The following is a 26,146-nucleotide window of genomic DNA, read 5'->3' as shown; positions in this document are numbered from 1 at the left end:
CGTCAATATATACCTTGATGTTGCAGAAAAAAGACCATATATTCTTTTTACCGATATCCGAACTCTAAATGGGTGAATTTTGGCGAATTAAACGCCTTTCTATTTATCGCTCTCGGAGCGATTACGTCAGAACGTGACGTCACATAGGTAATAAAGCCGCCATTTTCTCAAACACATTACAAACACCGGCTCTCAGCTCTGTTATTTTCCGTTTTTTCGACTGTTTTCCATACCTTGGAGACATCATGCCTCGTCGGTGTGTTGTCGGAGGGTGTAACAACACCAACAGGGAGGGATTCAAGTTGCACCACTGGCCCAGAGATGCGAAAGTGGCAAGAAATTGGACGAAATTTTTTCAAAATACGAGGGTGTGGGGAAAGCCGACGAAATGGTCAGTCGTTTGTTCCGCACACTTTACCAACAAAAGCTATGCTACTACAGAGATGGCAAGATTGTGTAGATATCCTGCGTCACTCAAAGCAGATGCATTTCCAATGATAAAGTCAAAGAAATCCTCCGCCAGACCCCCATTGAATGTGCCGGAGTGTCTGCACATTTTACCGTCGATGCTAAGGCAGAGATGGCACAGAGATGTATGGATAACCTGCAGATGCATTTCCAACGATAAAGTCAACGAAATCACAAAGGTGAGTTTTGTTGATGTTGTTGACTTATGTGCTAATCAGACATATTTGGTCGCGGCATGACTGCCAGCTAATCGATGCTAACATGCTATTTAGGCTAGCTGTATGTACATTTGTAGCTAAATTTGCATCCAACCTTTCCCTCCACCCACATATAATGCCAAACAAACACTTACCAATCAACGGATTTAAGTTGATCCAGTGTCACAAGATGCAAAAGTCCCGAACGTTTGGTCTGCACATTTTACCGGCGATGCTAAGACAGACATGGCCGAATAGCGTCAATAGCTATTCGCTCAATAGCTTCAGTTTCTTCTTCAATTTCGTTTTCGCTATCTGCCTCCATACTCCAATCTGTTGAATCGCTTAAGCCGCTGGAATCCGAGTCTGAATCCGAGCTAATGTTGCTATATCTTGCTATCCGTTTGTTTGTATTGGCATCACTGGATGACGTCACAGGAAAACGGGCGGTGGCTTCACAGATAGCGAAAATCAGGCACTTTAAAGCCTTTTTTCGGGATATTCTGGGATTGCTAAAATTAAAAAAAAAACTTCGAAAAATAAAATAAGCCACTGGGAACTGATTTTCATTGGTTTTAACCCTTTTGAAATTGTGATAATGTTCCCCTTTAAAAAAGGTAGAAAGGCGCTATACAAGTACAACCATTTTTACCATTTAAATCAAACCTAACCTTAACCTTATCCGTGTCCGCACACAACAATGCCACCGTTTAAGACCTCCGCTTCCCTCCGTCTGCCGACACAATGCGACCTAGCACGCAGGCGCGAAAAAAAATAAAAAAAATAAATCCACCTGAGCGTCTATCTGCTCCAAGCTCTCCTGTAGATGACTTTACTTCACTGTAAAATTGTGTGTATTGTATATAGTTTGCTGTGCATTTTACATTTGTTTGCTGTGTTTTGTGTGCAAGTTTTCAAGTTAACATGTATCTCCTTTGAACAATATCCAGTGTTGGGGTATTTCAATGAACTAGAACTCTAGTGTGCTGTGGGGCCCTGTTGTAGTGAATCACACCTGAGCCATCATTCATGCAGATCGACTCCGCTGTTGGGGTAGTCTTTCGTGAGATATGGCATCAGGGGATAAGCTGGCTCACCCAAAAGAAAACCAGGGAACGGATCTTAATCTTCCAGGAGTTGTTTGGGACAGGAGGGGATGGTTCCGTGTTTCAGCTACGCGCTAATGGCGGAGTTAGCGAAGATGCGGGCATCATGCACGCTGCCTGGCCATTTCACAGTCACATCCATAAAGCAACATTTGTAGCCACACTGGTTGTATCAGATTAACGGGAGGAAGGGACGAGGATTTTTGGTATATAGAATCATAGCTGCGAAAGTTCTCTTGCCGTCTGAGAAGTGTTGTATCCGAAATAGCTGCAATCGCGCGTTTCCTTCACTTAAGGTAGACATGACTCCATTCTTTTCGTTCTCTCTGACGTCACTTCCTGTGTGGGGCGCGGTCTTTCTGGCTTCACTTCCTCCCCGAACTCAGTTTGTAAACGATCAATGAGTCCATACAAAGCTGAGAGCTGGAGATTCAAGAAATACACAGCGCATTTTGTGTAAAACATTTTTTTGAGGAGGGGGACCTTAAACGATAATTTAGCGTGGCTGAAATGTGGCTTAGGCTAAATAATTATTCGTTTAAGGCAGGGGTGTCAAACTCAAATACAGTGTGGGCCAAAATATAAAACTGAACAAAGCCGCGGGCCAAGGTTGAACAAATGAACCTTTTAGGTGGTAGCGTGTATTGTAGTGGCCCGGAAGAGTTAGTGCTGCAAGGGGTTCTGGGTATTTGTTCTGTTGTGTTACGGTACGGATGTTCTCCCGAAATGCATTTGTCATTCTTGTTTGGTGTGGCTTCACAGTGTGGCACATATTTGTAACTGTTTTAAAGTTGTTTATACGGCCACCCTCAAGTGTCACCTGTATGGCTGTTGACCAAGTATGCTTGCATTCACTTATGAGTGTGTATAAGCCGCTTACATTATGAAGCTGTTTGTATGTAGGATAAGCGGACGTGACGACAGGTTTTAGAGAACGTTAAAGGCAGTGCCTTTAAGGCACGGCCCCCAATATTGTTGTCCGGGTGGAAATCGGGAGATATTCGGGAGAATGGTTGCCCAAGGAGATTTTCGGGAGGGGCACTGAACTTCGGAAGTCTCCCGGGAAAATCGGGAGGGTTGGCAAGTATGAATATTAGCGGTGAATGCGGTGTTAGAGCGGCACAGCCACTCTATAATACCGGCGGGCCAGATCTAATGTTAATTTGATATTTCCTCAAGGGCCAAATGAAATTACATGGCGCGCCAAATTTGGCCCGCGGGCCAGAGTTTGACACCCATGGTTTAAGGGATTAAACAACTCAGTGTAGACATGGCCTGAGATATACAGTCATGGTCAAAAGTTTAGATACACTTGTAAAGAACATAATGTCATGGCTGTCTTGAGTTTCTAATAACTTCTACAACTTTTTTGTGACAGAGTGATTGGACCACATACTTGTTGGTCACAAAAAACATTCATGGAGTTTTGTTTTCTTTTATGAATTTATTATGGGTCTACTGAAAATGTGACCATATCTGCTGGGTCAAAAGTATACATACAGCAATGTTAATATTTGGTTACATGTCCTTTGGCAAGTTTGACTGCAATAAGGCGGTTTTGGTAGCCATCCACAAGCTTCTGGCAAGCTTCTGGTTGAATTTTTAACCACTCTACTTGACAATATTGGTGCAGTTCAGCTAAATTTGTTGGTTTTCTGACATGGACTTGTTTCTTCAGCATCGTCCACACATTTAAGTCAGGACTTTGGAAAGGCCATTCCAAAACCTTAATTTTAGCCTGATTCAGCCATTCCTTTACCACTTTTGACGTGTGTTAGGGGTCATTGTCCTGTTGGAACACCCAACTGCGCCCAAGACCCAACCTCCGGGCTGATGATTTTAGGTTGTCTTGATGAATTTGGAGGTAATCCTCCTTGTTCATTGTCACATTTACTCTCTGTAAAGCACCAGTTCCATTGGCAGCAAAACAGGCCCAGAACATAATACTACCACCACCATGCTTGACGGTAGGTATGGTGTTCCTGGGATTAAAGGCCTCACCTTTTCTCTTACAAACATATTGCTGGGTATTGTGGCCAAACAGCTCAGTTTTTGCTTCATCTGACATCACATGGACAAAGATAGGACCGTCTGGAGGAAGGTTCTTTTCTCCGTTGTGTCCTTGGGCAAGACACTTTACCCACCTGCTCCCAGGGCCACCCACACTGGTTTGAATGTAACTTAGATATTGGGTTTCACTATGTAAAGCGCTTTGAGTCACTAGAGTAAAGCGCTATATAAATAAAATTCACTTCACTTCACTTCACTTCTTTTGGCCACAACTGTATCTACCCAGTCAGCTGGAGAAATTCAATCAATTAGTTTTTCTCTGGCAAATAAGCTAACCTTGCATGATTTTGTTACAACGTGAGTGTAAAATTAACACTGTAGCTAACATAGCTATTTGCTACTGTTGCTAACATTTGTGTGCTCCTGTCCCACAACTTAATGTTATGTTGTTGTTCGTGATACATGGCATCTACGGATTAGATACGAAGATAAACACGGTAAAATTCTAATTTTATTTATTGTTACCACCGGTTTAAAAACTTAGTAATTCTTCTTTGTTACTTAAGAAGCAGCTAGGCCGCTAATTGCTAGCTAACTTAAGTGCTAGCAATAATACAAGACAAATTAATGTTCTAAAAAAGCACTTGGTTAAAATATTTCAGGGTGAAGGTACATTTTGAACACATTTAACAATGTCATGATAATAAAGAGTGGATCGTGAGATCGACAGGCGGATCGGTGCGGCGTCTTCAGTAATGCGGACGTTGTACTGATCCGCTGTGGTGAAGAAGGAGCTGAGCCGGAACGCAAAGCCCTCAATTTACCGGTCGATCTATGTTCCCATCCTCACCTATGGTCATGAGCTTTGGGTCATGACCGAAAGGACAAGATCACGGGTACAAGCGGCCGAAATTAGTTTCCTCCGCCGGGTGGTGGGGCTCTCCTTTAGAGATAGGGTGAGAAGCTCTGTCATCCGGGAGGAACTCAAAGTAAAGCCGCTGCTCCTTCACATCGAGAGGAGCCAGATGAAGTGGTTCGGGCATCTGGTCAGGATGCCACCCGAACGCCTCCCTAGGGGGGTGTTTAGGGCATGTCCAACCTGTAGGAGGCCACGGGGCAGACCCAGGACACGTTGGGAAGACTATGTCTCCCGGCTGGCCTGCGAACGCCTCGGATCCCCCGGGAAGAGCTAGACGAAGTGGCTGGGGAGAGGGTCTGGGCTTCCCTGCTTAAGATGCTGCCCCCGCGACCCGACCTCGGATAAGCGGAAGAAGATGGATGGATGGATGAATGATAATAAAGATAACAGTGATAATTTTGGTCACAACACCGGTGATATGAAATTTTCATGCCGTTACATCGCTAATTGCATCTATTATGTATGTTCAAGAAATGTGTTAGCTAGTTTGCCATAATGAACGATTTTAAAATGAAAAAAAACAACAACATTCTAAACATGTCTAATGTGAATTTTGAAAATAGACTCTGTGTTCAATCGTTCATGAAACAGTAAATTGTAGTGAAGCTTGTTTGTTGCTAGTCTTGACAGCCGTGTTAGCTAGCTTTTATGACAAGCTATTTTAAAATAAAAACCCTCAAAACATTGCAATATTTACATGGAGTAGCAAATTATTAAATATCGTAAATCAAAAATTAGTTACGTTTGTGTGCTTTCTACCCAGCCTTCTTATCATATCACTCGGGTGTGAGTGTGGTCAGGACCACACTTGGTTTGGCTTTTGCCTAAGCCAAGGGTTAGTTCTCGAGCCGCTTTCAGCTCTTTAGTGCAGCCCTAGTGGCTCCCTGGAGCATTTTTAAAAAAGGATTGAAAATGGAAAAAGAGGTAGGAATTTTGGTCTTGGAATGTTTGTTGATTGAGGACAAACATGACACAGACCTTCACAATTGCTCGAAAGCCCACCATTTAATATGTTTGTGTGTATACTTCACTGATGAGAGTATTCGGTGAACATCGTTTTGTCCCAGTAATTTTGGCGGTACTTGAACTCACTATAGTGTGGACTGTGACACAACAGTTTGTTTACATGTAAAATCTTCCTCTCCTTCTTTGTCTAATTTTGTTCACCAAACTTTTATTGCTGTGCGTGAATGCACAAAGGTGCACTTTGTTGATTGTTATTGACTTGTTGGAGTGCTAATCATTGATATTATGTCATTGCATGACTGCAAGCTAATCAATGCTAACATGCTATTTAGGCTAGCTGTATGTACATATTGCATCATTATTAGAGATGTCCAACTGCCGATATTATTGGCCGATAAATGCTTTAAAATGTAATATCGGAAATCATCGGTATCGTTTTCAAAAAGTAAAATTTATGACTTTTTAAAACGCCACTGTATGGAGTGGTACACGTACTTGGGAGAAGTACAAAGTGCCAAAAAACCTTAAAGGCACTGCCTTTCCGTGCCGGCCCAATCACATGATATCTTCGGCTTTTCACACAAACAAGTGAATCCACAGCATACTTGGTCAACAGCCATACAGGTCACACTTAGGGTGGCCGCATAAACAACTTTAACACTGTTATGAATATGCGCCACACAGTGAACCGACACCAAACAAGAATGACAAACACATTTCGGGAGAACATCCGCACCGTAACACAACATAAACACAACAGAACAAATACCCAGAACCCCTTGCAGCACTAACTCTTCCGGAACGCTATAATATACACCCCCCGCTCCCCCACCCCCCTCAACTTCCTCATGCTTGTCCCAAATTCATAGCTGTTGTTTTGAGGCATGTTAAAAAACATAATGCAATTTTGTGACTTCAATAATAAATATGGCAGTGCCATGTTGGCATTTTTTTCCCATAACTTGAGCTGATTTATTTTGGAAAACCTTGTTACATTGTTTATTGCATCCAGCGGGGCATCACAACAAAATTAGGTATAATAATGTGTTAATTCCGCGACTGCATATATCGGTACCGGTTGATATCTTAATCGGTAATTAAAAGTTGGACAATATCGGAATATCGGCAAAAAAGCCATTTTGTCGGACATCTCTAATCATTATGCCTCACTTGTAGGTATATTTGAGCTCATTTCATTCATTTTACTTTTCTCCTCTTTGTATATAATTTAGTTTTGCATGTCTCCTGACACATTATCTGTATGTAATATTGGCTGCATTTCTGATAGTTGTTTGTGTGCCATGTTGTTCCAGACCACAGCAAATATTACCTAGCTTGCCAAAGTTTGTAATAAATCCAATAGAAGAAGACAGCCTGTTGTTCCCTTTAACTTGGACACACACATCTATACCTTTGGCCAATAAAAGCCAGTCATTTCCAGGAGTTATCCCACCTTCTGAGTAGCCTCTGATGTACTAATGGTTTCTAATGTTGTAAAAATGTGTAGAATAAACATTACATTTCAACATTTCTGTCAATAAAGATTTGCTTAATTTGATATCATTTTGATAGTTGGCTATTATAGCTAATAGAGAGACTTACGTCATGTGTTGCCTCTATTATAAATATTATAATTATTATTACAATTATATACGACTTTTCATTTTTTGCGGCTCCAGACAGATTAGTTTTTTGTATTGTTGGTCCAATATGGCTCTTTCAACATTTTGGGTTGCCGACCCCTGGCCTAAGCGAAGGGCTAAGACAAAAAGTAAGAGGGAGAATTGGGACGCAGCCTTATTCGAAAATACTGTAATACTGCATCAAGAAGACCAGGGGTCGGCAACCCAAAATGTTGAAAGAGCCACATTGGACCAAAAATACAAAAACAAATCCGTCTGGAGCCGCAAAACATTAAAAGCCATGTTACATACAGATAGTGTGTCATCAGATATAAATTGTATTATGAGGACTTAAAGGAAACTAACTGAGCTCAAATATAGCTACAAATGAGGCATAATGATGCAATATGTACATACAGCTAGCCTAAATAGCATGTTAGCATCCATCAGCTTGCAGTCATGCAGTGACCAAATATGTCTGATTAGCACTCCACACAAGTCAATAACATCAAGAAAACTCACCTTTGTGCATTCATGCACAACATTAAAAGTTTGGTGGACAAAATGAGACGGAAAAAGAAGTGGCATAAAACACGTCTTAGAAAGTCGGAGAAAGTTATACATGTAAACCAGGGATCCCCATTATGTCGATTGCGAGCTACCGGTCGATCGTGGAGGGTCTGCCAGTCGATCGCAAACCAAGCATCAAAAAAATAAACCTAAAAATTTGTGATCATCAATCTTTACTACGACGTCACTTTTGTCACTTGATTGACATTAACGGCAAGGCTTCTGAGATGGCGCTGGCTGCTGCCAGATCATTATTAAAGGGGAACATTATCACAATTTCAAAAGCGTTAAAAAGAATAAAAATCAGTTCCCAGTGGCTTGTTGTATTTTTTGAAGTTTTTTTCAAAATTTTACCGGTCTCGGAATATCCCTAAATAAAGCTTTAAAGTGCCTTATTTTCGGCTCTCTGCGAAGACACTGGCCATTTCCCTGTGACGTCACACAGTGCTGCCAATGTAAACAAACAATGGGAATACCACAGCAAGATATCGTGACATTAGCTCGGATTCAAACTCGGATGTCAGCGACTTAAGCGATTCAACAGATTACGCATGTATTGAAACAGATGGTTGGAGTATGAAAATATTGAAGAAGAAACTGAAGCTATTGAGCGAATAGCTATTGATGTTATTCATAGCCATAGCATTGCTGAATAGCTGCGTTAGCATCGCCAGTAAAATGTGCGGACCAAACGATCAGGACTTTTGCATCTTTTGACACTGGAGCAACTTAAATCCGTCGATTGGTAAGTGTTTTTTTTTCGCATTAAATGTGGGTGGAAGGAAACGTAATATAGTTGCAAATGCATCTACGGGTTATCCATACATCTTTGTTCCATGTCTGCTTTAGCACCGCCGGTAAATAGCATGTTAGCATCGATTAGCGTAGCATGTTAGCATCGATTAGCTGGCAGTCAACATCAACAAAACTCACCTTTGTGATTTCGTTGACTATCGTTGCAAATGCATCTGCAGGTTATTCATACATCTCTGTGCCATGTCTGCTTTAGCACCGCCGGTCAAATGTGGAGACACTCTGGCACATTCAATGGGGGTCTGGCGGCAGATACCTTCGCATCTTCGGGCCAGTGGTGCAACTTGAATCCCTCCCTGTTAGTGTTGTTACACCCTCCGACAACACACCGACGAGGCATGATGTCTCCAAGGTTCCAAAAAATAGTAAAAAAAACGGAAAATAACAGAGCTGAGACCCGGTGTTTGTAATGTGTTGAAAATGAAAATGGTGGGTGTGTTACCTCAGCGACGTCACATTCTGACGTCATCGTCTCCAGCGCGATAAACAGAAAGGCGTTTAATTCGCCAAAATTCACCCATTTAGAGTTCGGAAATCGGTTAAAAAAATAGATGGTCTTTTTTCTGCACCATCAACGTATATATTGACGCTTACATAGGTCTGGTGATAATGTTCCCCTTTAAGAAAACATGACCGAGAGGAGGGGGCTTCACGGTCCTGAGTAGTTTTGGGTTCAATCCCGGGCTCGGGATCTTTCTGTGTGGAGTTTGCATGTTCTCCCCGTGAATGCGTGGGTTCCCTCCGGGTACTCCGGTTTCCTCCCACTTCTAAAAACATGCACCTGGGGATAGGTTGATTGGCAACACTAAATTGGCCCTAGTGTGTGAGTGTGAATGTTGTCTATCTGTGTTGGCACTGCGGTGGCGACTTGTCCAGGGTGTACCCTGCCTTCCGCCCGATTGTAGCTGAGATAGGCACCAGTGCCCCCCGCGACACCAAAGGGAATAAGCGGTAGAAAATGGATGGATGGACCAAGAGGAGGGCGAGAAACACTTTTTATTTCAACACTCACGCGCCGTACCTGCTGTCAAAACCCTAAAGACAGACTGCAAAGTTGCTGTCTTCACAATAAAAGCCATGCTTCCTCCTGCCTGCGCTAACAAAATAAGAGTCTCAGAAAACTAGCGTGCACAAGTTAGCAAGCTACAGAGTTGGCCGTCAATGTATTCCTTGCAAAATGTATAAAAACGAGTATGGAAGCTGGACAAATAAGACGCCAAAAACTAACCACTTTCATGTGGTATTCGACAGAGAGGAGGACTTTTTTCTCCTCCATTTGAAAATGTGGACGTTATCAGCACTACTGTCTGATTCCAATCAATGCAAGTCATCAGAATCAGGTAATACACCAACTTATATTCTTGTCTATGTGTTAAATCAATCAATCAATCAATCAATCAATCAATGTTTATTTATATAGACCTAAATCATAAATGTCTCAAAGGACTGTACAAACCACTACGACTATGACATCCTCGGAAGAACCCACATAAGGGCAAGGAAAACTCACACCCTGTGGGACGCCAGTGACAATGATGACAATGAGAACCTTGGAAAGGACCTCATATGTGGGCAACCCCCCCCCCCCAACCTAGGGGGACCGAAAGCAATGGATGTCGAGCGGGTCTAACATGATACTGTGAAAGTTCAATCCATAGTGGCTCCAACACATCCGCGAGAGTTCAGTTCAAAACGGATCCAAGACAGCAGCGAGAGTCACGTCCACAGGAAACCATCCCAAGCGGAGTCGGATCAGCAGCGTAGAGATGTACCCAACCGATACACAGGCGAGCGGTCCATCCTGGGTCCCGACGAGCGGTCCATCCTGGGTCCTGACTCTGAACAGCCAGTACTTCATCCATGGCCATCGGACCGGACCCCTTCCACAAGAGAGGGGGGGACAGAGGAGAAAAAAAAAGAAGCGGCAGATCAACTGGTCTAAAAAGGAGGTCTATTTAAAGGCTAGAGTATACAAATGAGTTTTAAGGTGAGACTTAAATGCTTCTACTGAGGTAGCATCTCAAACTGTTACCGGGAGGGCATTTCAGGGTACTGGAGCCCGAACGGAAAACGCTCTATAGCCCGCAGACTTTTTTTGGGCTTTAGGAATCACTAATAAGCCGGAGTCCTTTGAACGCAGATTTCTTGCCGGGACATATGGTACAATAAAATCGGCAATATAAACATGCTTGTGTTATCATTAAACACCTTTAACGTGTTAACAGAAACGTCTCTTTCATAAATAATTAAATATAAATTATATATATATGAATCAGGTAGATTCTTTTGACTCGGTCAATTGAAAAGTAGCTCGCCTGCAGAAAAAGTGTGGGCACGCCTGATGTAAACAAACTACGGTGAGTTTAAGGACCGCCAAAATTAGTAGGACAAAACGGCGCTCGCCAAATACTGGAATCAGTGAAGCATGTTTAATATAAACAGTGTGCTTTATAACAATTAGGGAGGTTTGCGTCATTTTTGTCCTCCAATGGAAACCATATTAAAACAAAAAATATGTTTTTTTCCCCTCATCTTTTTCCATTTTTCATATATCTTTATTAAAAGTTCCAGAGAGCCACTATGGACACTTTCAAAGTGGAAACCTCCCAAATGATGCACCGTTCCCTGAGTGATGGAGCGTCCTTTTTAACTCCGGGAGCGTCTTCCTCAGTTCACTTTGGAGCAGTGGAAATATGGAGGAAAAAACAAGGCAAAGGAAGTTCAAAATTAAAAATAAGGGAGGAGAAAAAAAAAAAAATGTTGCGGGAGTGAGCGAGCAGGCGAGGTATGCTCTGCTGGAGGACTGGGAGAGGAAAACCACAGGAAGGAGGGAGATGGCGAGAGAGAGAGAGAGAGAGAGAGAGAGAGAGATGGGTAAATAGCGGCGAGGGAGAGGCCACATCAGGGCACCGTGGACGCTTTCCTGTATGTAGAGAGGGGGAGAGGGGGGAGGGGGGGGTGGTCATCACTCTCTGCACGCGTGTTGTGTATAAAGTGGGGCGTGCCTGGTGTCGTGTAATTGTATGCATGTGTTAACTAGCTCTGGATGAAAGCCCCCTCGCCCCCCTTGACATGTGTTTAGGATCTATACGTGTATGTGCGTGAGAGGCGGAATGGCAGGAGAGTGTTTTTCTAGGCAGGAGGGGATCTATAAGAGGGTCTGGGCAGGCTGCCACAAACATAGGTCATTGAGGGGAAAAAGGGCTGGAGGAGCTGCTGGAGGTTGGTGCTGGTGTTTTTGGGGGCAGGAGGGGGCTGGGGGGGTCCTCTAACGTCAGGGTTTTTAGTCTGTGATGATTTCAGACTGCATGTGTACATATGGTCCTGTGTGTGTGTGTGTGTGTGTGTGTGTGTTCTTGTATTTCTACCCTTCTTGAGACATCATTAAGGAAAAGTACCTTCCATATGAGGACCGGTGAACAAGTTAGGACATAAATCATGGTCCCAATACGGAAAACCATTGCATCTAATAGAGCAGTGGTTCTCAAATGGGGGTACGCGTACCCCTTGGGGTACTTGAAGGTATGCCAAGCGGTACATGAGATGTTTTAAAAATATTCTAAAAATGGCAACAAATTAAAAATCCTTTATAAATATATTTATTGAATAATACTTCAGCATAATATGAATGTAAGTTTATAAAATGTGAAAAGAAATGCAACAATGCAATATTCAGTGTTGACAACTAGATTTTTTGTGGACATGTTCCACAAATATTGATGTTAAAGATTTTTTTTTTTTGTGAAGAAATGTTTAGAATTAAGTCGATGAATCCAGATGGATCTCTATTACAATCCCCAAAGAGGGAACTTTAAGTTGATGATTACTTCTATGTGTAGAAATCTTTATTTTTTAATTGAATCACTTGTTTATTTTTCAACAAGTGTTTGGTTATTTTATAAAATTTTTTCCAAATAGTTCAAGAAAGACCACTACAAATGAGCAATATTTTGCACTGTTATACAAATTAATAAATCAGAAACTGATGACATAGTGCTGTATTTTACTTCTTTATCTCTTTTTTTTCAACCAAAAATGCTTTGCTCTGGTTAGGGGGTACTTGAATTAAAAAAAAGTTCACAAGGGGTACATCACTGAAAAAAGGTTGAGAACCACTGTAATAGAGAATGTCTCATTAGCACCCCTGGTGGTGAAATCTGTGAAAATTAGGGTGGTCCCAATTTTGTTAAAATAAAGCCAATAATGCAATTTTTTGTGGTCCCCTTTAACTAGAAAAGTACCAAAAAGTATCGAAATAATTTTGGTTCCGCTACCAAAATATTGGTATCGGGACAACACTTGTCCACGGTAATCCAAATTCCTCTACGTGGACCCCGACTTAAACAAATTGAAAAACTTATTGGGGTGTTACCAGTTACTGGGCAATTGTACGGAATATGTACTGTACTGTGCAATCTACTAATAAAAGTTTCAATCAATCAATCAATCAAGCACTCTAGTGTTTTTAGGAATTTGCTGCAAACATGTTTGTATCCCAAGTGAACCTATAGTGTCATTCCCAGGCCAGAATTGGCCCCGGGTTTGCCAGTTGAATGGCCTTGTATTAGGGACAAGACAGCCTTAATAATTTTGACAAAATGATAGAATGGAAAATGACACAATATGTTACTGCATATGTCAGCAGACTAATTAGGAGCCTATGTTTGCTTACTTACTACTAAAAGACAAGTTGTCTTGTACGTTCACTATTTTATTTAAGGACAAACTTGCAATAAGAAACATATGTTTAATGTACCGTAAGATTTTTTGTTAAAATAAAGCCAGTAATGCAATTTTTTGTGGTCCGCTTTATTTAGGAAAGTATCGCAAAGTACCAAAATATATCGAAATAATTTTGGCACCAGTACCAAAATATCGGTATCGGGACGACACCAGTCCAGGGATTTATTTCCTGAGTGTGTAAACAATAACAAAAACAAACAAAACAAAAAAAAATGGTGATCATTACATTTCTGGATTCAACCACTGTGGTATACCGTCATTTCTATAGAACTGCACTCATTTTTGAGAGGTACCCCAGCAGGCACTAGACATTGATTATACATACATGTCCTTTAAAACTGACTTTGAAACAACATTCCAAAATAGTCGTATTTGTAAATTGAGACAACATAGGTGTCTAACGGACACTGGCCTTTAGACACTTCGGACTGGACACTGGCCGAGAGTTGGTTGGCGGCCGAGAGTGGAGTCGGCTGTCTTGGTTGCTTTGTTGGGTCTGCTCCTGTCTCTGGCCATGCTCCATCCACCCCAGCGGACGATGGCGTGGAACACCGCAGAGGCCACCACAGTGTATATGTTTCTTTGACTTTTTATTCCTAGCTGTATGTAGAAGTGGCTGGTTGTATCCGCTGCTTAAAAATCTTTCATGTCCTTTGATCTTTGATGTTTGTCGTGTTCTTTGGCTATGAGTTGTTGTTGTTTTTCCCCTTGGCCTCAGTCTGGACCCCCTCTCCAGGGGCCCAGGCTTAGACCGATTTTTTGATTTTATTTAAATCTTCTATTTTTTTCTCCCATTTCTCCCATTACCTGTATCTCATCTTTTTTGTAAGGGGCGCTGGAAGCCGGCAGACCCGTCAGCGATCCTGTTCTGTCTCCCTGTAACGTTTGTCTGATCTCGAATGGGATTGTGCTGAACATTTTTATTTTCCTGAAGGACGGCTCCTGAAAGAATAAATAAAGTACTATTTAATCTATCTAATCTAACGTCGTACCCACGTTGTTTGTTGGGAAATGACCACATTTCAAGGGTCAAATCAACGTCAGAAACCAACATTGAATAAACGTTGTTAAAAAGCATGTTGTTTCAACGTTTGGTTTGAGTTTCTCAACGTCAGGACCTAAGTTCTCAATGTTGTTTCAATGTCTTGTGTCTGCTGGGACTGTATGTGTCACCCTTGTGACGGACCGTCTTAAAAAAAAAAAAAAGCCACACAAAAACAAAGAGAAACTATTTCTCATACTGTTTTCCTTACTGTCGCTGAAGCCGTCACAGCGCGCACGCAAACACACCAGCTTCTGGCGGGGAAATTACCGTGACTTGCACGCTAGTGGAAAGTTGAGGCCAGGAGCTGTTAGGCGTCCAGTTAGTCGGCCTGTTCAGTCCACATCACAAACACCAGTGGACGCAAACGACGGGCTGCAGAATTTTTACACTTCGAAATAACGCGCACGTGTTGCGTCGCTGCAGCTGTTGCGCATTTCCTCGCACGTTCACTTCTTTCTCCCGCAGTGTTTTTCTCCCCCCCACCCCCCAAGTGCCCCGAGAAGCACATTACTGGCTTTTGAGTCACTCGGCCCAACAAGAATTCCTGCTCTTGAGTCACAGAGCTGCTTTTTCGCTCCAGAGTATCACATGGCTTGGAACGGAAAACTAGCTTTTAGCTTGTAAAGTCAGGAATGGTTATGACGTGCTCACGCTCTGACGCTTCGTAGAGGATCCAAAGCTGAAAAAAGACGAAATAATATGTAAAGACTTCCGCTCTGATTGCTTTAACTCACCAAAAATCCAATAAAAAAATTATGGTAACACAGTTAACCACTGTCAACATGAAAAGCCCCCACTTAAATTTTAGCCTAAAAATACCCTAAAAAGTTCTCTGTTAACCCACTTTAGCATTCCTAAATATCACACAAGTGGTAAAAGAAGTTAACCCCTGTAAACATAAAAACCTTCCGCCATGGTTTTTAACCTAAAATACCCTTAAAATCAGCGTTCGACACATTTTAATATTATTAACTGTGACACAAATACAAAAAGAAGTAAACCATTAATCATTAAAAAAAACTTTTAGATAGCCTTAAAATTCTTCCTTCAACACATTTGAACAGCCTTAAATGTGCCTCAAATGTATAAAAAAGTTAACCACTGTAGTTTAACTATTTAAAAGTATCTTAACTCTAATACAAGTGTAAACAGAAGTTAACCATTGCTATCATAAAAACCCGATTTAAGTCTTAGCTGTGACACAAGTGTAAAAAGCCTCCACTCAGTTTTTTGCCTAAAAATACCCTTAAAATTCCTCTTTTAACCCACTTTAGCATTCTTAAATATCACAAAAGTGGTAAAAGAAGTTAATCACTATAAATATAAAAATCTTCCACCATGATTTCTAGCCTAAAATACCCTTAAAATTCCTCTTCTAACCCACTTTAGCATTCTTAAATGTCACACAAGTGATACAAGAAGTTAACCACTGTAAACATAAAAATCTTCCACCATGATTTTTAGCCTACAATACTCTTACAAGTCCCCTTTGAATCCATTTTACAATATTAAAAATGCTACACTTCGAATTTAGCCTAAAATGCCCTTAAAATACTTACTTTAATACGATTTAAGTCTTAGCTGTGACACAAGTGTGAAAAAAAAAGTGGATCACTGTAGACATGAAGAGCCTCCACTCAGATCGTAGCCTAAAATATCCTCCAAAGTCCTCTGCCAACCCACTTTAGCATTCTTAAATATCACACAAGTGGTAAAAGAAGTTAACCACTGTAAACATAAAAACCTCCCACCATGAATTTTAGCCTAAAATACCCTTGAAAGTCAGCGTTTGACACATTCTCAGCCCAACCTTTAACACGTAAAAATACCACTAAAAGTTATATTTTACTTCACTAAAAGTGTAAAAAGAAGTTAACCACTGCTAACATAAACACGCTACACTTGGAATTTAGCCTAAAATTCCCTTAAAATACTTTTTTAACCCAATTTAAGTTTAAGCTGTGACACAAGTGTAAAAAGCCTCCACTCAGTTTTTAGCCTAAAAATATCCTTAAAATTCCTCTTCAAACCCACTTTAGCATTCTTAAATGTCAAACAAGTGATAGAGGAAGTTAACTACTGTAAACATAAAAATCTTCCACCATGATTTTTAGCCTAAAATACTCTCACAAGTTGAATCCATTTTACAATATTAAAAACGCTACACATGGAATTTAGCCTAAAATGCCTTTAAAATACTTTTTTTTAATACAATTTAAGGCTTAGCTGTTACACAAGTGTAAAAAGACTCCACTCAGATTTTAGCTGAAAAATACCCTTAAAATTCCTATTTTAACCCACTTTAGCATTCTTAAACAAGTGTTAAAGGAAGTTAACCGCTGTAAACAAAAAAAACTTCCACCATGAATTTTAGTCTAAAATACCCTTTGAAGTCAGTATTTGACACATTTTAACATTCTTAACTGTGACACAAGTGTAAAAACAAGTTAACCACTGTAGATATGAAAAGCCTCCACTCAGATTTTTAGCCTAAAAATACCCATAAAATTCCTCTTTTAACCCACTTTAGCATCCTTAAATATCACACAAGTGGTAAAAGAAGTTAGCCCCTGTAAACATACAAACCTTCCACCATGAATTTTAGCCTAAATTACCCCTAAAAATCAGCGTTTGACACATTTTACATTCTTAACTGTGACACAAGTGCAAAAGGAAGTAAACCATTAATTATGAAAAAAAAAACATTTTAGACGATAAATACCCTTAAACTTCCTCTTTCAACACATTTTTACATCCTTATCTGTGCCACAAGTGTATAAAAAAGTTAACCACTGTACACATAAAAACGCTACACTTGGAATTTAGCCTAAAATGCTTTTAAAATACTTATTTTAATACAATTTAAGTCTTAGCTGTGACACAAGTGTAAAATAAAAGTTAATCACTGTAGACATAAAAACCCTCCACTCAGATTATAGCCTAAAAAATCCCTCAAAAGTCCTCTGTTAACCCACTTTATCATTCTTAACTATCACACAAGTGGTAAAAGAAGTTAACCACTGTAAACATAAACAACTTCCACCATGAATTTTAGCCTAAAATACCCTTAAAAGTCAGCGTTTGACACATTCCAAGCTATAACCTTGTACACATTAAAACCCTCGACGCCGGCTCTGGTGTAAAAATAGCCCTAAAAGTCCTCTTTTAACTTACTAAAAGTATCTTAACTCTGATACAAGCATAAAAAGAAGTTAACCACTGCTAACATAAAACGCTACACTTGGAATTTAATGTAAAATGCCCTTTAAATACTTATTTTAACACAAATCACTCAGATTTTTGCCTAAAAATACCTTAAAATTCCTCTTTTAGCCCACTTTAGCATTCTTAAATATCACACAAGTGTTAAAAGAAGTTAACCATTATAAACATAAAAACATTCCACACTGAATTTTAGACTAAAATATCCTTAATAGTCATCAATAGAAAAACATTGTAACATTAATATCTGTGACACAAGTGCAAAAAGAAGTAAACCATTAATCATAAAAATCCCTTTAGGCTATAAATACCCTAAAATTCCTCTTTCAAGACATTTTAACATTAATAAATATCACACGAGTGTTAAAAGAAGTTAACCACTGTAAACATAAAAACCTTCTACCATGAATTTTAGCCTAAAATATCCTTAATAGTCAGCATTTGACACATTTTAACATTATTAACTGTGACCCAAGTGCAAAACGAAGTAAATCATTAATCATAAAAAAAAACCTTCAGACTATAAATACCCTAAAATTTCTCTTTCAACACATTTTAACAGCCTTAAATGTGCTATAAACGTATAAAATCATAATTAAAATCATCTTAAATCTTATACTAGTGTAAACAGAAGTTAACCATTGGTAACATAAAAACGCTACACTTAGAACTTAGCCTAAAATTCCCTTAAAGTGCAAAAAGAAGTAAACCATTAATCATAAAAAAAAAACCTTCAGACTATAAATACCCTAAAATTTGTCTTTCAACACATTTTAACATTATTTACTGTGACACGTGCTAAAAGAAGTCAACCATTAATCATAAAAAACCCTTCTAGACTATAAATACCCTAAAAATCCTCTTTCAGCACATTTTAACATTATTAACTGTGACACGTGCAAAAAGAAGTAAACCATTAATCATAAAAAAAAACCTTTTAGACTATAAACACCCTAAAAATCCTCTTTCAACACATTTCAACAGCCTTAACTGTGACACAAGTGTACACATAAGTTAACCACTGTCAATACAAAAATCATACACTCTGATTTGAGTCTAAAATACCCTTAAAAGTCAGATTTTAAACACATTTGAACAGTCTAAGCCAGGGGTAGGGAACCTATGGCTGCATCTGGCTCCCAGATAAACCTTAGCTGACATTGCTTAACACGATAAGTAATGAATAATTCCGCTGGTAATCACGATATTAAAAATAACGTTCAAAATATAAAACATTCTCATGCATTTTAATCCATCCATCCGTTTTCTACCGCACCTGTTCAAGCAATAACAATGTTATTAAAAAAGAATTAGAGACTTATTATACTCTAAAAATGTTGGTTTTACTTAAAAAATGCACGCATTTAGTTGTATTATTACTTCGGTACTCTTGTCTTGTTCTGTATATTGTACAGTATTTTGTATTTCTATAGTGTTTTGTATGTTGTACAGCAGTGGTCCCCAACCACCGGGCCGCACCCGGGAATCGGGTACCGATTGGTACCGGGCCGCAGAATAATTTTTTATTCATTTTTATTAGAAAAGAAACAAACAAAAAAAATTGTTTTTTTTTTAAATTTATTAAATCAACATAAAAAACACAATATGCACTTACAATTAGTGCACCAAACACAAAAACCTCCCTTTTTCATGACAAGAAAAAAATAAAAATAATAATAATAAAAAAAAGGACCCCCCGCCCGGGCCGCGGGACTAATTATCAAGCGTTGACCGGTCTGCGGAAACAAAAAGGTTGGGGACCACCGTTGTACAGGATTGCTTGTTATTTTTATTTGCTAGTAGTCTGTTTATTTCAATTGTTAGGTTTTCCTTTATTACCTCTTGTGTTATTTATTTTACCCCATTTTTGTTCCCACAACCGCACCTTAAGTTGGAGTCTTTAATCTCGTTATATACAAATATAATGACAATAAAGTCTATTCTATTCTATTCTATTCAGTGTTAAAAAAATATGATATGGCTCTCACGGAAATGCATTTTAAAATATTTGGCTTTCAGGGCTATTTCAGCCATAAAGCTTCCCGACCCCTGGTCTCAGCTGTGACACAAGTGTAAAAAGAAGTTACCAACTGTAACATCCTCCTGAGGAGTGGACATTAGTTTGTGTTTCGACATGTGTTTATAGTGCAGCAATTTTGCATTCGATCTGTGTTAAAAGAGCTTTTTTTACAAGGATTTAAGTTATGTGTGCTGTCCTCCCCAGCAGTGTCGCGGACATCGAAGGCGACATGCTCTCCTCGGACGAGCCGCTGGACCTGAAGCTTCCCTCCGGGAGGACGCGTTGTCCCCTCAGACTGGGGAAGAGGACGTCATCCTCCATCTGCGCGCCCCTCAGCGCCACACGCCCTCGTCTTATCTACACCACTTTCCCGTCCCCGCCGTCGTCCCCAGGTAAGCCTTGACAACATTGCCGCCATTGTCCATCCACGGCGTCCTCATCGGGACCCGTGATGCCACACCGCACACATTAGCCTGATTAGCCTCCTAATGCAACCCTCAGTGCGTCCCCTGTGCTCCTCCGCTCAAAGCCCTCAGTGTGTTGTGTCCTCACATTGTCCTCCCCTGGTTTGTCTCGCAACAAGACAAGCGTGACTCCCACCGACTTAAAGAGGCCTCAGCGAAAATCACTTAGCAGCGTCTGTGCGGACTGAATGGCAAACTTTGTGGTGTTAATTCTGCTCCTGCTAACCACTTTGGCGAGTGTCACACCAATATAGACGCATTGTTCCGTCAAATTAAGTCCTAATATGCAGAGGTGGGTAGTAACATTTACTCCGTTATATCTACTTGAGTAACTTTTGGGATAAATTGTACTTCTAAAAGTACTTTTAAAGGCCTACTGAAATGAGATTTTCCTATTTAAACGGGGATAGCAGGTACATTCTATATGTCATACTTGATCATTTTGCGATATTGCCATATTTTTGCTGGAAGGTTTTAGTAGAGAACATCCACGATAAAGTTCGCAACTTTCGGTCGCTAACAGAAAATCCCTGCCTTTACCGGAAGTCGCAGACGATGACGTCACATGTTGATGGCTCCTCACATATTCACATTGTTTTTAATGGGAGCCTCCAACAAAAACAGCTATTCGGACCGAGAAAAGGACAATTTCCCCATTAATTTGAGCAAGGATGAAAGATTCGTGTTTGAGGATATTGATAGCGACGGACGAGAAAAAACAAAACAAAAAAAAAACGTGATTGCATTTTGGGACAGATTCAGATATTTTTAGACACATTTACTAGGATAATTCTGGGAAATCCCTTATCTTTCTATTGTGTTGCTAGTGTTTTAGTGAGTTTAATAGTACCTGATAGTCGGAGGGGTGTGTCCACGGGTGTGTTATCGTCAATGTCTCAGGGAAGTCGACGGCAGCTTTATGGACGGGGCAAGGTCAGCTGATCTCCGGTAAGAAGCGACTTTTTACCACAATTTTCTCACCGAAACCTGCTGGTTGACATTCGGTCAGGATCCATGTTCGCTTGACCGCTCTGATCCATAGTAAAGTTTCCCCTTAGGGAATTTTAAACAAGGAATCACCGTGTGTTTGTGTGGCTAAAGGCTAAAGCTTCCCAACTCCATCTTTCTACTTTGACTTCTCCAATATTAATTGAACAAATTGCAAAAGATTCAGCAACACAGATGTCCAAAATACTGTGTAATTATGCGGTTAAAGCAGACGACTTTTAGCTGTGTGTGCGCAGCGCTCATACTTCCTAACAGTCAGTGACGTCACGCGTACACTTCATCATTCCGCGACGTTTTCAAGAAGAAACTCCCGGGAAATTTAAAATTGCAATTTAGTAAACTAAAAAGGCCGTATTGGCATGTGTTGCAATGTTAATATTTCATCATTGATGTATAAACTATCAGACTGCGTGGTGGGTAGTAGTGGGTTTCAGTAGGCCTTTAATGCAACATACTTTTACTTTTACTTGAGTATATTTATAGAGAAGAAACGCTACTTTTACTCCACTCCATTTATCTACATTCAGCTCGCTACTCGCTACTGATTTTTATCGATCTGTTAATGCACGCTTTGTTTGGTCTGTCAGACAGACCTTCAAAGTAGGATCTATAACATGCCTGCATTTCACCAATCAAATGCAGTCACTGGTGACGTTTGACTCCGTTTCACCAATCAAACAGAGCCAGGCGGTCACATGGTTAACTGCACTTTTTTCTTTATAAACCTTTATTGATAAATTCCAACATTTACAAACAGGTGAAAATAATAATCAAAGTAAGTACAAAAACAGTACAAAACAGTATAAAAACTGTACAAAACAGCACCAGGGAGTTGTTAATTCAAAGTAACTAAAATAGAATGCAAAAAATATATACATATAAAATAAACAAAGTGCAAAGCCATAGGCTCACTCAATCTCAGTAAATAACTTAAATTTGGAACACAGCTTCATCATTTTCACAGCTTTTTGGTTGTTAGAGGTAGAGTGTTTTAATGTAGAGTTCTAAATCTTTTTTAAAGGCACAAAAAGAGGTCGGTTATTTCGGTTATTGAGAAACTTACATTTATGAATATAAAACTTAGCCAATAGTATTGTTAAGATTCGTACTCCGATCTTCCCATATTATGGTTTGTTGCATTTTTATTCACTCCGTCGTTCTACCCTCATACTTCCTGTTTAGTCATTACCATGGTTACTCATCAGTTCACCTGCTGCTCACAGCCCCCGCACACCTGCTACAGATAATCACCGTCACTTTATAAGCCGTCCTCTTTTGTTTGTTCAGCCTGGGTTCATGATTTGCTTTTCACGCAACGAGTTACGCCTGCAATACTCTCAAGTATGTATATTCTCGCTAAGCTTTTCACGCTAGCCATTCATTGTTCATTCCAGTTCTCATGCTGAAGGTTTTGTTTTACTGTTTTATGTGCCTACGTGCCAGTTTATTTCTATATATCCTATATCCTAGCTATTATGCTAGCTTCCTTTGTTTGTTTTATTCTAATAGCTCCAGCATTTTTGTTATATAGCTCTTTTTGTTATTTAAATAAATTGTGTATATCTTACATTGGCTGTGTTCACTTGACACATCCTCGAGGGAATCGAACCCGGTACCACGATACCGAACCGGCGTAACAAGTATAATGAGGTTGCAAAGGTAAAATTCATTTTCAATTTTTTTTCAATACAGTGTAAAACCAAATATATATTATTTAATATATATCATTGTTTTAGTTGCTTAAGAGATATTCCTGGCTCTGAATTTGTTCATTGCTATTTTTATGTTTTTGTGCATTACTTGTTGCCGTCATTATTAAACGAACAGGCTACTCATCAGTTACTCAATACTTGAGTAGTTTTTTCACAACATAGTTTTTACTTTAACTTAAGTAAATATTTGGGTGACTACTCCTTACTTTTACTTGAGTAATAAATCTCTAAAGTAACAGTACTCTTACTTGAGTACAATTTCTGGCTACTCTACCCATCTCTGCTAATATGTCAAAAAATAACGTAGTGTCATGAGGACCTTAGGTCAGAATATTACGAGAATAACGTTTATTTTTTTAAATATATTTTATCGTTATGAGAATGAACTCATAATACGACAAGAAAAATGTGTAATATTAAGAGAAAAAAAATTGACGTATTAAAATAAGTTGTAAATGTTACGAGAAGAGAAAAACTTTTGTATTATGAAGTCATAATTTTTAATTTTCCTGAAGGAATTCTCCTGAAGGAATCAATAAATTTCTATCTATCTATCTAATAACAGAAGAAATAATATGGATATCATGAGGATAAAGTTGTGTATTTATACAAAAACTTTCTTTTCTTTATTTCTTTTAGTTTATTTGGAACATGACCACACTTCCAGCATAATACATCACACAATTTCATATCATTTCTATTTACATCATGTCCGAAAAGGAGTAGGAAGAAGCAAAGCTTATTTAATCCTACCCCGTTCCCACTTCAGAGTGTTTACAAATATATACATTCATTTACGGACCTTCTTATAGTAAAATGACATCCGTGAATGAGTAATACGACAGTTTTGTATTATGGAATTAGGTCAGTCATTATTAACATACTGAGATGAAGAATATCTTATTTTAATAAGGTTGAAAGTATTTCTCATAGTTCTTCTTCTTTGTATTTTGTAAGCACTATTAATTTGAACAACCTCTTAAACTGGATCATATTAGTACAATGTTTAACTTCTTTACTTAATCCATTCCATTATTTAAAAACTGTTTTTAATATTAGGTTAGTAGAGTCTTTTTTTTCCCCCCAAATATTTTTGGGAGAATATTAAGATGGCATTATAAGAAAAAAGTACCTAGAATCAAGTTTTTATATTTCAAGAATAAATACACACATATTGTGAGAAATCTTTGAAAAAGAAGGTGGAATAATGTTGCAATAATAACGCTGTAATAAAGTATTTTGAGAATCAAATGGCATAATGTTACAAGAATAAAGTTATAATGCCGTATTCTGAGAAGAACGTGGAACGTTGCTACAATAGTAATGTTGCAGTACTGTGAAAAGAAAGTGGAATATTGTTACACAATAAAGTTGTAATACAGTATTTTGAGAAGAAAGTGGAACATGTTAAAAGAATAACGCAGTAATAAGGTGTTTTGAGAATAAGTGGCATAATGTTGCACAAATGATAAACAAGGACTAACATATTTTATGAATAAGTGGCATAATGTTACAATAATAAAGTTGTATTGTAATAATCTCAGAAGAAAATTAAGTATTGTTAAAAGAATAAAGTTGCAATACTGTGATAAGAAAGTGGTATATTGTTACACAATGTTGTAATACATTTTTTGAGAAGAAAATGGAATATGTTAAAAAAATAACGTTATACAACATTATTTTTAGAAAAAAGTGGAATAGTGTTACAAGAATAACACAGTTATAAAGTATTTTGATAATTAAGTGGCATAATGTTACAAGAATAAAGTTGTAATGCAGTATTTTGAAAAGAATGTGGAACATTGCTACAATAATAATGTTGCAATACAGTGAAAAGATAGTGGGATATTGTTACACAATAAAGTTGTAATACAGCATTTTGAGAAAAAAGTGGAATATGTTAAATGAATAACGCAGTAATAAAGTATTTTCTGAATAAGTGGCATAATGTTACAAGAATAAAGTTGTATTGTAATAATCTCAGAAGAAAATTGAGTATTGTTTCAAGAATAAAGTTGCAATACTGTGATAAGAAAGTGGTATATTGTTACACAATAATGTTGTAATACAGTTTTTTGAGAAGAAAGTAGAATATGTTAAAAGAATAACGTTATACAACATTGCTTAAAAAACAGAATAAAGTTGTATTGAAATTTTTGGAGAAAAAAATGGACTATTGTTACAAGAATAAAGTTGCAATACTGTGAAAAGAAAAAAGCAGATATTTTTGAGAATAATAAGATTGCATTACAAGAAAAAAGTACCCAGAATCAAGTTTTTATATTTCAAGAATAAATACACAAATATTGTGAGGAATCTTTAAGAAGACAGTGAAACAGTGTTACAAGATTAACGCTGAAATAAAGTGTTTTGGGAATAAATTGGCGTAATGTTACAAGAATAAATGTGTAATTTAATATTCTGTACGAAAGTGGAATATTGTTACAAGAATTAAGTTGCAATACTGTGAAAAGAAAGTGGAATATTGTTACACAATAAAGTTGTAATACAGCATTTTGAGAAAAAAGTGGAATATGTTAAATGAATAACGCAGTAATAAAGTATTTTCTGAATAAGTGGCATAATGTTACAAGAATAAAGTTGTATTGTAATAATCTCAGAAGAAAATTGAGTATTGTTACAAGAATAAAGTTGCAATACTGTGATAAGAAAGTGGTATATTGTTACACAATAATGTTGTAATACAGTTTTTTGAGAAGAAAGTAGAATATGTTAAAAGAATAACGTTATACAACATTGCTTAAAAAACAGAATAAAGTTGTATTGAAATTTTTGGAGAAAAAAATGGACTATTGTTACAAGAATAAATTTGCAATACTGTGAAAAGAAAAAAGCAGATAATTTTGAGAATAATAAGATTGCCTTACAAGAAGAAAGTACCCAGAATCAAGTTTTTATATTTCAAGAATAAATACACAAATATTGTGAGGAATCTTTAAGAAGAAAGTGAAACAGTGTTACAAGATTAACGCTGAAATAAAGTGTTTTGGGAATACAGTGGCGTAATGTTACAAGAATAAATGTGTAATTTAACATTCTGTAAGAAAGTGGAATATTGTTACAAGAATTAAGTTGCAATACTGTGAAAAGAAAGTGGAATATTGTTACACAATAAAGTTGTAATACAGTATTTTGAGAAAAAAGTGGAATAGGTTAAATAAATAACGCAGTAATAAAGTATTTTGTGAGTAAATGGCATAATGTTACAAGAATAAAGTTGTACTGTAATATTCTGAGAAG

The 26,146-nt window shown here is 38.4% G+C and overlaps 1 protein-coding gene across 2 annotated transcripts in view; it reads left to right on the top strand.

The window, feature by feature from the left end:
* LOC133558614 (zinc finger protein GLIS2-like) overlaps positions 1-26,146 on the top strand; it is an 81,976-nt gene that overhangs the window by 34,993 nt on the left and 20,837 nt on the right. The window contains exon 2 of one of the 2 annotated variants that reach the window (XM_061909861.1): positions 19,909-20,093. In XM_061909861.1, the coding sequence (XP_061765845.1) occupies positions 19,931-20,093 (163 nt within the window). In that variant the 5' untranslated portion in view covers positions 19,909-19,930. Of the gene's footprint in view, positions 1-19,905; positions 20,094-26,146 lie in introns of both variants that reach the window. The other variant, XM_061909860.1, reaches the window with a different exon arrangement.

The sequence above is a fragment of the Nerophis ophidion genome, linkage group LG01 (genome assembly GCF_033978795.1).
Source record: "Nerophis ophidion isolate RoL-2023_Sa linkage group LG01, RoL_Noph_v1.0, whole genome shotgun sequence".
Taxonomy (NCBI): domain Eukaryota; kingdom Metazoa; phylum Chordata; class Actinopteri; order Syngnathiformes; family Syngnathidae; genus Nerophis; species Nerophis ophidion.
Note: the sequence above shows the minus strand (reverse complement) of the source record. Positions and strands in the feature narration are given on the sequence as shown.